The sequence below is a fragment of the Fulmarus glacialis genome, unplaced genomic scaffold (assembly GCF_000690835.1).
Source record: "Fulmarus glacialis isolate BGI_N327 unplaced genomic scaffold, ASM69083v1 scaffold5165, whole genome shotgun sequence".
NCBI lineage: Eukaryota > Metazoa > Chordata > Aves > Procellariiformes > Procellariidae > Fulmarus > Fulmarus glacialis.
This window is the reverse complement of record NW_009211021.1, coordinates 63862-76183: the sequence shown is the minus strand read 5'-3', so window position 1 is coordinate 76183 and position 12322 is coordinate 63862. Positions and strand designations below refer to the sequence as shown.

At 41.6% G+C, this 12322-nt stretch overlaps 1 protein-coding gene across 3 annotated transcripts in view; it reads left to right on the top strand.

Annotated features, from left to right (window-relative positions):
* The window catches only part of SRGAP2 (SLIT-ROBO Rho GTPase activating protein 2), a 106580-nt gene that overhangs the window by 38422 nt on the left and 55836 nt on the right, over positions 1–12322 (top strand). For all 3 annotated transcript variants that reach the window (XM_009577360.1, XM_009577361.1, XM_009577359.1), the window contains exon 3: positions 7744–7906. In XM_009577360.1, coding sequence (XP_009575655.1) covers positions 7744–7906 — 163 coding nt within the window. The remainder of the gene's footprint in view (positions 1–7743; positions 7907–12322) is intronic.

Below are 12322 nucleotides of genomic sequence, written 5' to 3'. Positions count from 1 at the left end.
GTTTTTAAGCTGTTTGTACTTTAGATAGGCTTTATAAAGTTGTACCTGGACAAAAGTGACCTCAAGTATCCTAGCTATTGAGTGTAGCCTGAATTGGACAGGTGATTTTATCAGCACATAAAACTTTCACTTGAATTTCTGAATTAAATGTCCATGCTTTTCTGGTCAAGTCCAGGGCATTGTGCGAAATACTCTGAAACCTGTTACTGAGCATCTGTTTCACTTCGTTTTGCAGACAGAGGGCTAACGCTGCTCAGGCTCCTGATTTTGCTTACGTTAGCAGCAGGTAGCTCCTGGCAGAAAAGCATCTTGCTCTTGGAGTACGTCACCCCTGCAAGGTTTAAGTCCCAAATGTACAAGTTGTTAATTTGGTCAAGAGTTGGAATAAGGGAAAAAAATAACTCTTTAACTATAAGGCTCCTGGGTCTGTGGGCAGTATTTGTCACAGCAATGGCACACGGTTGCAAAGCTGTCTGTCCTGGGTAGCTCCATCTATTACTGGTTCGGTCCTTTGTGTCTGCTAGCTATAACATTCAGAAATGTGTCAGAATACCACAGGGATCAGTAAGGAAGCAATTCCAATTATAATTACCTATCCCCAGCACTGCTCTGTCTGAATAGTGGAGAGTAACTTGGCTGGTATCTTTTCTGTAGATGCTGAAGCTGTACTCTCATTTGGAAGCCCCCAGAAGACCATTTGATCAAAGCCAACCATCAGATCTCTTCTCCTAAGGAGCCTGGTATTACATGACTACGAGATGTGCACAGGCGGGTGGCTACTCTGTAATTGCCTGGCTGTGACCCTATAAATATACAGTAATAGCATGTTCTTTCGATAACATGATAATTATGTCGGAAGGTACCATATCATTCAGTGACTGCTTACCATGTCACTTGCCGTTTTTAGATCTCATAACACACTGTCAAGGAGGAAATCTGTCAGGCAGTAACCCTGTAATTTGCATGTGATTTCATACTCAATAGCTATTATGTAATTGCCAAGTTGCTCCGAATGTGTTCATTTAAGGGAATGCTGTCAAGGGCAGGAGGCTTCAGTCTGACCCTTGAAATTGGATTGTGTGGCTTCCTCCACCATCCATCTCCAAGCTGGTGAAAGCACACGCTTAAAAGAGCGAGCAATGTGAAGTGCAGGCTTGTGTTGGGTTTCTAACAAATGCATTGCATGGGCTTTATTTTTCTTAGATGTGGCTGCATCAGAGGGTAAGCTGGTCAGGTGGCTATGTTTTCCACATGGGTTTTGAAATGTAGGTGGTTGGGTCTTGACAGCAAACTGTGTGTAGCTGGTGATGGACTTAAAGGGTGCTTGCACATTGCACAGTTTGAAGCTAGCTTCCCTGGAGCATCTTAGAATGATTTACAGAGGTAGGTGTATGTTATTCTCATTTTATATCTTCGAAGAAGGGGAACAGATTGGTTTAGCCAAGGTGACATACGAGTTGATGACAGTTGGACATATCCCAGGTTTTACTTGCTTTTAACTATTCTGTCATGGCTGTTAGACCTCACTTTGCCTATTCGCTTTTAAAAATGTTTTTTCAATTAGAACACACTATTAAAGAGAATAGTCATATAAAATTTATATATTTGGTAAGGCATCTTCAGTACCCGTTGGTAAATATCCTTGCACAAGATGTAAGGACGGGAGGGAAAAAAATGCATTTCACAGCCCAAGTCTTACAACTCCAGTTGTTACAAGAGCTTGTTGGTCACAAGTTTGGTATAGTCATTGCTCCTTCTAACTAAAGGTCTCTTGTGTAGCAGTTAAATTAGAGCATCCATCTCAGCAGGTGTCCGTCTTGCCTGTTGGGTCTCAGGGGTCCCTGCAGGCAGCAGCGCTGGGTGTGGGTCTGACTTCCATCCTCAGAGGAAGGCGCTCTCCCACTGCAGTGAAACCCTGGGACCTTTAACTCCAGACTTCAGTTCTCCTATTTCATGTGATTTTGTCCTAAAGGCATTTGCCTATTCAAAAAATCAGTTAACAATATAAAAACCACGGCAAACCTTGAGTGATTCCTTTCAAGGGAGAAAATTGGAAAAAAAGCAAAAGGGGGAAAAAAAAGCAAAAAGAAAAAAAAAAAAGAAAAAATGAAAAGACAATGCTATTTTAAGGCTATATTTTAAATCAAGATGATTTTTGGAAGTAGGATACTGAGTAGCAATTGTCAGCTGGAGAGCTGAATGTCCAGGATATCCCAGCATGAAATTCAGATGGCTTTCTGGCAGCCTTTTCCTTGAAGTAGGAGATGCAGAATAAGTCTGGCAACCTTCAGGCTGAGCATTTGTAAACAACAGATGTTCATAACTGGAATCTTTTGGAAGAGAAGGGCAGGGAGCAGCATGTATGTCCATGCTTGTAATTCTCAAAATCTGCAGTTAACACTGAGCTGTGTCAGGAAGACTTTAAGGGGAACTCAAACGTTGATTTGAATCAGCAGCTTGCAGAGAAGTTCAACTTTAGTTTTCTTAAAAGTGAAATGATTTCTTTAAAGGAGAGATGATACAGGCTGTGAGGGAGGTATCGACAAAAGCATTTGGGTCACGTGGACTTCAGTTACGTTGTTTATTATTAGTAGTATGTTAATTGATAAATATTGTCATAGGCTATTTTGATCTGTGATTCTTTTTGATGGAGCCTAGTGCTGAACATTTTTTTCTGAGTCTTTCAAATAACAACACTTGGAAGATTTTTCTAAGCATGAAGCATTCATTTACCCAGTGACCTCATTGAGCCCAGAAAGCTAGGGATTCATGACCAGCGAAAATTGATGTAAAACCCCAGGGAGGATCTTTGTGGTGTTTTTCATCGTATCAGCAATCCCAGTATCACACTGCGTTGGTTGATATGATTGTAGCTACTCTTACGGAGCACACTGCAGAGGACAAAATTCAGACAGGTTTGAAAAAGTATATACAGAAACAATTACGTCTCTGCTCTAACACTTGGTCTAGCTCTAGCTCTGATGGTTTGCAGGGTGGACTTGAAAATAACTTTTTCATCTTTCCCTTCACCTCATATCTAATTGTAGCGGGTAGTTCAGGTGGACATGAGGTCAATACTGCAGAGTGTGCACCCTGTAGAGCTCAGAGACCTGAGCCCATGGGTCAGCGTTGAGATGGGAAAGGTAGTGCGTGCAGGTTACTCTGCAGAGTGAGAAATAAATCAGTTTCTTGGTTCCCAGGATCTTGATCACTATTTCGGGATGTACCGGGTCTGGAAATGTCTGTTGCACACCTCTAGGAAACAGATCCCAAATATATGGGGGGGGCAGTAAGGTGGAACAGGAAACCTCAGGTTTTGTAAGTACCACCAGGAGACTTGCTTTAAAAACCTCAGTTAGAAGGAAGGATGGTCGGAGAAGTTTTCTGTTCACACGGATGACGTGACGTGCCTATGTTAATTTAAATGTTTCTCTCTTTCTGTTTAGTAGTATTTTCATTCTCATCTGACTCATTCCTTCGTCTTTTCCTTATGGAAGCCAATATTACTATTCCTGGTTTGTGGGTGTGGGTTTTTTTGTTTTGTTTTTAATCTAGTGTGGAGGGAGGAGGTTGTTTTTTAAGATAATTTTTCTGTTGTTGCTCTGAACGGGGTTACCTTGCAATGCCCAACCAAGTGTCGCTGGCCTTTGTCGCTCTCTCCTGCTTGCCTTAAAGCAGATAAATCTTGAATTGTCTGTGAGTTCCTTGTATGAATGAGTAATTTAATTAAGACGTTTCAGATACTTGGGACTCAATCTTCCCTTCTGATCTTTTGAGACCAACTGAAACCTTTGAAGTGGAAGTTGCACAGGACCCAATCAAGATAACACCCGAGAAACCACAGAGCTTCATACTTTGTGGTTCCTTAAAAATCTGTGCACAACTTCCTCTTCCTGCTCCCAAACACCCCCAATTGCTGTGATCTGGTGTAATTTAGGCTAACCTAAATAAACTCTCCAGATTCACTATCATCACACAATCTTTAAACGAGTATAAATAGTGCTTGAAATAAACCTGGATCTTGGCATCTTCCTCCTCCTCCTCCTCTCCTTGTGGGGGAAATTTGAGTCAAACAGTTGTTGTGAACATGAAATCGCCAGCACTTTGGGAAAGTTCATATCCAGGTCCTAAAGTTTTGGGCTGATCTCATCAATTTTACTATTTAAGGGTGAATACTGACTCCAGTCATTCTGCAGAATGTGTGGAAATCGAGCTCACTCTCGATTTTACCCAGCGGTCCCTATCGCATATTTTTCTTCCCTTTTTCATCCCTCCTCTGTGGTGACATGAAACTGGAAGCAGAGTATATTTGCCAGCTCCTTTGAGAATTGAAATGGTTAATGAAAATCGCAATTTGCTTCTCTGCCATCTGCTTGTGGTTATGATAGAAAAGGGTCTGTTGTAAACAGTTGTATAACTTCTGCTCTGTGTTGTGAAAACTGTTGCCATGTTCCACCCCAGAAAATGCTGCGTTTTTAGAGGTGCTTTAACAGTTAATGTGTGTGTAGTTTCAAAGGCTACTTGGAAGGTTTGAAGCAAGTAACTGCCTCTTTCCTTTTCTGTTTCATTTCTGTCTTAAGGCCTGCCTTTATCTGCTTTTTGCCAGTGCTAGGAAAATTGTCACTATCAAATAATGAAGGAGAGTTTTTGTCTCGTTTCCTGCAAAAACTTCGCCATGAAAACATTGAACCTGTACAAAAGCAAGACAGACCATTTTAACAAGGTACTGAAGGGGTTAGTGAAACCAACAGACACCAAGAAATTAAAGGAATTTAAACAAAAAATCTTGAAGCGTGCAGAGCTGTGGTTGCATGAGGTTGAGCTCAGGGTGCGGCACTCGCTGCGCAGACCCAAAGGTGACAATCCCGGTCGCGGATTGGAAGCATGTGGGGTTGTGATTATTTTTTCCTGCAGGATGGCCTTTCATGTCTAACCACACGGAGTGTGTCAACAACCCATCTGGCGCCATTAGACACCAGCAATTCTACTCACCATGCTTTTCATGGGCTCTTGGTATTCGTGCTATGTGCTGCCTTAGAATAGCTTTGGGTGTTGTGGTAGGGCAGCCTGGACAGCTGGGAATTGTCCAGTTAACTGTTGCATCTCTTCTGGTTCCCATTTGGTGCTTCAGTTTTCTTTGGAAAGCAAGGCACTCGACCCATGCTGCTCTCTGGTCCCTTGCATGTATTCTTGTCTATAATCATCACCCTTGGCCCTTGTTGCTCACAGCTCTTTCAAGCTGCTCAAGGGGTTGGACTGATACTGCGGTGGGGACATCCATGAACAGCCAGGTGCTCTTAGATAGCAAAAATTCGTAACGAGATGGAGAATGCGATGGGAGATATTAAGGATCAAAATAGCTGAGTTTTTGGGTTGGCAGCTTCGTGCAGAAGCCTGAGAAGGCAAGTTAGCAGCCTGCACGCAGCTGGACGACTTCTGGCTGCATAGAGGAGATCTGCGGCTGCACTGGTCTTAGGAAAAGAGTGAAGCAGCAAAGTGATGAAGCAGTAACAGGCTGTTAAGGGTTTTGAGGCATGATTTTGAACAGCTAGAACAAGATCAGCTGGTGCAGAGTCTGAGCTTTTTGTTCCTAAGTTTCATTCCCAAACTTTTTATGGTAGTTGATTAATTTTCACTTGCAGTACCTCTTTCAGCTTTAGAGGGCAAATACTAAGTCAGTGTGTAAAGTATTTTTATATCATTGGTGTAAAGGAGCAAACCAACCAACTTTTAACATCTTCTAATACTGTCCTTCATAAACTTCTCTTTACTACCATCCACAATACTATCTTATTTAGTTTGCTTCCTGCCTTCTACCTGAACCACAGTTTGTTGGAAGAGAGGGTGTGTACACCTCCGACCTGGTGCTGCTCCTTGTAGAAGCTCTTTCTGGAGATGCCTTTCCTCTTCCTGCCCTCTTTTTAGTGGAAGAAAGCTGCATGTTGTTTCTTATCTCACCTAAATAAAAAAAACCGCCAACCTTAATGTGTATGTTACCTTCTCTTGTGGTGGCAGCTTTTATCTCTGTTTCAGCGGGGGTCAGAGCATATGGCTCCTTATCTGTGCGTGTGCTCTTCAAGGGCTGGCTGCAGCCTGGTCAGTACCTGTAGATTCAAAATTCTATTAGCCAGGCCTTGCAGTTACTAATTAGCTCTCTGGCATATTAACAAAACAAACGGTATGCTGCAAGCACTGATTGCAGATTGGGGGGCAACTATTTGATTTATATAGCTTAACATCTGGCAGTTTCAACCTTGTACAGTTCTGCATTTTGATCATTCCATCTGGCTTTGCGTGTCAGCAGTATCTGCAATACAGGACACTGGAGTACGAAGGGAAAAATTGTCTCTAAATAAAATCAATGCCTACTCACATTTTCTTTTCTTTCTTTTTTTTTTTTTTTTCCCCACCCAAATCACCAGGAGGACCAAAAGCCCAGAATCCTTTTTATACCCCCTCCCACTATACACACACACACACACACATGCTCCAAACCTTGAAGCAGTCCAGATCACAAGCTGCAGTCATTTCCTGAGCTTTTCATTTTTTTAAGGAAAAGAAACAAAGCATCAAGATCAGCTGTTCTGAAACTATTCTTCTTTATCTAAAATTATCCATATTGCACTACAAATCCAACCCTTGATGTCATGAGAAGGGTAATGAAAGTCTGCCATGGCTTAATTTTCACGTTTTCACAATGTCAGACATTTCTTGCAGCAGAGATTGCTCTTCTTTTAAGTGCAGAATATTCCCTTTTTCAATTGAAATTAAATGACATTTCTTCTAAGAGGAAAGAAATCTGATACAATTGTGTACAATAATCAACAAGAGCTTTGGCTTTCCACCAGAGCTCTGACTTACTCTTTTCTAAATAAATATTACTGTGCTATAAACAAATGATAAACAGATCTAGAGAGAAGTAAATGATGTAGTTAAGACTACACCTAGATCTGCCAGTTCCAAACACTGCTGTGGGGCTGCTGGAGGACCATGCAAAATCACTGCTAACGTCCTTGCTTTCATCTAGTATGAGATGGTGCCTTAAGAAATGACTTGCTCCTTTCAGTAGATGAAATGTTGATCCAAATAAACTGAGGTTCATCTCATTTCCTCCTTTGCCCGTTGTATTGCTTATTTGCAGGGTGCAGAGTGAATCAGCCGTAATAAGGTGGAGAAAGTTCAAAGATGCGAAAATAAAGCTTGTATAAATGTTGCTTTCTCTTTTGCCCAGGACAGATATACATGCTTGCACATAATTGTTTTTGTACATGAAACATAACATTTTGTTTCCTATGCAGATGCTATTTAGCTAACTGGATGCTTGAAATCTTTTTATTGTGGTTAAGTCACAATGCCTGAGACAGCTCTGTGAAACCTGTTGTCAGACACTGGAGCCATCGCTCTCCCTCAGGCACTGTAATTTATGCGCAAAATCTTGGATTCAAAAGAAAAAAATGAGAGCCTACATTTGGCATACTGTAGCTTGCATTTGCCTGATGTGTTTGTTGGGGGACAAAAGCCCATGGCCATGTGAATGTAGTCATGTGTAATTGAGGGCGTGTTTTCTGTATGTGCAATAGCCATTTTATAGCCTTCCTCTGCTTTCTTCTCCCTCAGCAAATCCATACATCCTGTAGCTGGGTTTCTAGCATTTATAGGTATAGAACATCATGAACAGAATCATTTTGTCCACTTCAGGTAAAGTCCTATCCAATTCTTGTTTCTATTTTGTGTTCTTTGTAGGAAGGATCAAAATGTGCTATCACCCGTCAATTGCTGGAATCTCCTGCTAAATCAAGTGAAGCGGGAGAGCAGGGATCACACCACCCTAAGTGACATCTATCTCAACAACATCATCCCGCGCTTTGTCCAGGTCAGCGAAGATTCGGGGCGCCTGTTCAAAAAGGTAAGCGAGCGCTACAACGCATGTATTTTTGTTTGGCCCTTTTGAAATACGAAGTTTTAGCTATTACTTCTGGTGGATCAATTTCTTGTGGGCTGTGCCTAACACATGTTGGGGTTTTTTCCCTCTTTGTGGATAACTGTGCTTGACTTACGTCTGATTTCTGTAGTTATTTTCTTGTTTTAGTATTTTAGATTTTCCTGAAAGTGATCAGTTGAGATTTGTTGGTCTAAATTCAGGCCATGCTTTTTCCTCTTAACCTGCTCACAGTTTTGTATGCATTTTGAAACTTTTATTAAATAAGCAGAAACCCTCCAGGTCTTCAACTCTGAATCACGAACAACTCTCCAAAGACAAATTTATATCTGCTGCAGAAGAGAAACTACTGTTAAAAGAAAAATTAGGGATAATTCCTACTAAGCCAGATAATAAAAGGATGTATTGTCCTTCTCTGGAAAAAGGAGAAAATGCAGCTGAGGTCTCTTTTGTTAGCCTTGTCCTCTTTTTTTCCCCTTGATTTCCACCTCGAAAAAAAGGTGGGACAGTGTGGGAGGGTATTTTTCTATTAAGAATCTGTTCTTCCAGTTGAAGAAACATGATATGGAAGCTTTGAAACTCCTATTAAATGGTAATGCCTAGTCTCTTTAGAGATTTGTCAATGGCTGTAACATCTGCTAGTTAACATGTTAAAAACATTGCAACTCTAACTTTCAAAGCAATTTCTCTTCCCCCGCTCCCCACCCCCTGCAATGTGTCATGATCTTGGAGAGTTACTTCTGCTATTGCAAGGCCTAGAGAAGGGGATTGCAGAAGGACTCGAGCTTTCTAAAGAATACTTTTGTGGAGACTCATCCTAAATCGCACTGTCTCTGAGAGAGAAATGGAGGGGGAATACTTTCAATAAAGAACTCCTAGTGTACTTTCATCTTTGTCTTTTTGCCTTCAGTGGTGTCAGTTGTTATATTAAAAGAGAGTCATGTGAGTAGTGTGTGACTTTAAAATTAAAATCTGTTTAGGTCCATTCTTGGCAGTAATTGGAGGCCTCGTTGGCTTGTCACTCTGGTCTTGACAGTCTTTTGAAATGTCTTGAGGAAAGAGCGTTCAGATATTTTGTAACATCTCTATATTGCTTTAAATGACAGTCTATCTAATGCAGTTTAGACTGCTAGAAAATGAACAATGCTTGATATTGTGTGTGATGTTTCATGTTAAGATGCACTTGAAGGAGCAGCATCTTGTTGTGTGTTACCTGGAGAGCAGGATGCATTTGCTCTTTTACAGCAGGTATTTGTGTGTGTTGGCAGCTGATTTCTATGGAGAATGAAAATAAGTGCAAGTGCACTGTTGTGTTCCTGGTCTTTGCTATGAGTATTTCTTGAGTTTTTAGTGGATGGCAACAGAGCATGAAAAATATATTAAAGTATTCCATTCTGTTTCTCTTTTACTTCTTTTTTTGAGACATTGCCCAAGGAGAGGAGGAACCTTCTCTTTTTCAAGTAACGTCACGCTAAGGCCTTTTTGACCTTTTAAAACTTTCTGGTAATTACATTATGGTTGATTAGATACTTACACGGGATTATTGAATGGCAGTTACTCTTCAATTCCTCTAATCCTTCCAAAGGATAAGTAATCTCCCCACTGAATTTCAACAACGGCTGTGCTTGAGGAAGGTGGCTGAGAAAATGCCTTGACAAAGAAGCACATGGAAATTGATATTATCCTAGTTTGGCTGGAAACTAGCATCTTAATTTTCAGCCCCTTGTATAAGCATGGCTTTGCCCTGTTTTATTTTGGGCAGTAGGACTTGAATAAAAACAAACAAATAACTGACCAACAACAAAATACCCCTCTGGTTTCTTTCTCACAGACCAAACACAAACTCTGTCTTAATTTGTGCAAACAAAAAGGCACTTGTTACTAAATTCCAACTACTTCTTGTCTGACTGTTTGCTAGGCATACCAAATTGGCTGAAGGCCAAAACAGGTATTAGATCACTGTTCCATTTGTGCTGGGTGGTTAAAACCAAAAATTGCATCCCGTCTTATCTAAAGTGTCACATAGTTGAATAAGATAGCAGCAAAGAAATAGAGAAATTTGGGGCTGAACTTGGGTCTGCCGCTACTTGTGCTTTTTCATTAGAATCTCTTACCTTCCTGAGCTGCAAGAAGCAGCATGAATTGGTACAAAAGCTACTGTAGGCTAGAAAACAGATGTGGTGTGTCGTTAAAATATTGCAAATCAGCTTTATATTCCATAAAAAAATGCTATCCATTTATAAAACCCCTATGTAGCATGCTTGTAGTACTCAGTATATCCCAAGAGCAGTACAAACAATTGTCAGAATATCTCTGGACCATAAGCAGACAAGTGGTACATTTTCCTGGATGAAAAAACAGGGACAAGTGGATGAAGTCACTTATACAGGGTTGCTCAGCAAGTTACTGGCAAAGCCAGGATGCCTTTCTGATCAGTATCTGTAGGTATTGAAGGGGAATAATTAGGTGACTCAGCAAGATATTTAGGAGTGGCATATATTTTTGTGCCTCTAACCAGAAGTTAAAACCATGCTAGCCCAAAGGGAAATTAGTCATATTGATGAGAATCTAAAAGAACATTCTCCTCCCTCTCCCCTTAGCTTCTCCCATCCTTTTTTAAACTTTCGAGACATCCTTTCCCATTTTTTAATGGAAAAGAGCAACCATAGTATGTGACAGCTCAGAAAACTGAGCACTTTTTAGCAGTCTTGAAACAGATGTAGTTTATACAGGAGCTACATGGAAAATAATGCTACTGTGCCATGCTGCAAAACTTTCCATGAAGCTGTGGAAGGCAAATTCGGAGGTCCCAATCAAAAACCAAATGTGAACAAGCTCTGAATGGCATAGCTGAAATAGTGTGGTGCTACATCTCAGCAGATTTATGTAGCTTTTCCACAGATCTACGTAGCCAGGCTACGTCAGTGAAATAACTGGCTGTATTACTTCTGAGACCTGAGTTTCCTGCCTCTCTTGTGCCATGCGGTCATTCCAGCTCATTCACTGATTCTACACTATGTCCTGTCTGGTCTAATGCATGCAGTACAGTCAAGCTAAAATGCACTGCAGTTTAATGAAATGCAGCCTGCAGGAGGAAGAGCCTTAGCTATGATGCTGTTAGGGTACTCAGGTTTGGGTTAACACAAGAGCTTGGTTTTTGCTGTTTTCCAATGGAAATTGTAGCTGTTGGAATTGTGCTGCCAAGCTTGCTGCTGGTTTGGGAGCTCTCTGTCTCATGCTACACAGGGAATCTGTGTCAAAAACAGGGACGCTTTATTATTTGAAAGTCTGAGAAACGTTATTTTTTACACTTCTGTTTGGAAAATACCTTCTAAAAGAAGTTATACATGTGTCTGATTGCAGGTGCTTTAGTAACTTACATTTAAGAACTACTCTCTGGGTTGTGAATAATGCTATAAAATATGGAGAGGATAGTGATATAGAGATCCTCATTTGCTGAGGGCTGTTGAAGTAAAATCCTGAGGCATGAGATCCTTTTCTGGGGCCATTTATAATTCAAGGCTTTTTCGAATCAGTGCTTTGTGTCATGCTGGGATTGAGCAGGTGAGCTAGGAAGGACAGACAGGGTAAAAAGGATGTACTTAAGATCCCTTTTGTGGCTAAACTCTTGAGTTGCTGTATCTTGCACTGTCTGAAGTGGTGAGCTTTTTCAAACGAGAGAGATCCAAGTACCACGCGCAGCCATAATCCAGCTTTAAGGCTGCAAAGGGCCTGGATGGATGTGATAAGGTCTGCGCTGGGAAGGAAACACATCCTCAAGGGCAGCGGAGATGCGGAGGGAAGCGGGGTGGGAGCTGGCTGTGTTGCAGCCAGAGCAGCATGGAGCCTGAGGTGGGCAAACGAGGTCTCTCTCTATCCGGAAGACCATCAGTAGTGGTGGCAATATGGGGTTTGTTTCTTCCAGCGACTGTGGTGGAGAATCCTCAGGCTGAGACTGATTCTCATGTGTTCACTCTTGGACCCCTCGGACCAGTTATACGAAGGGCACAGCAGTGCTGATGGTCGAGCTTGGACGGGTCTGTCTTGAAATCGGTGAACTTCTGAAATTCCAGCAGTGGTGCCCGCATTGCACACAGGTTTTCAGAGGGTTTATGTTTGCAGTGTTTGGATTCACAGTGTCATGGGAAGCTGCATGGTCTGTGGCTTTGTCTCATGCAGTTTTTCTGTTCGTGTGTTATGATGAAGAGATCCCTCTCCAGGGCTGTGTTACCATGTGGAGGGTCTTATTTGTTTGAGTGTTAGATGGAAGCTTGCCAGCCACTTCAAACGTATCTTTGCTGATAAGGGAAGCTGTGTTTGCTGCCAAAGTCAGCACTGAAGTGGTGCTGGATGTACAGTGTGTGTCAGCCCTGTTTCTTCCTG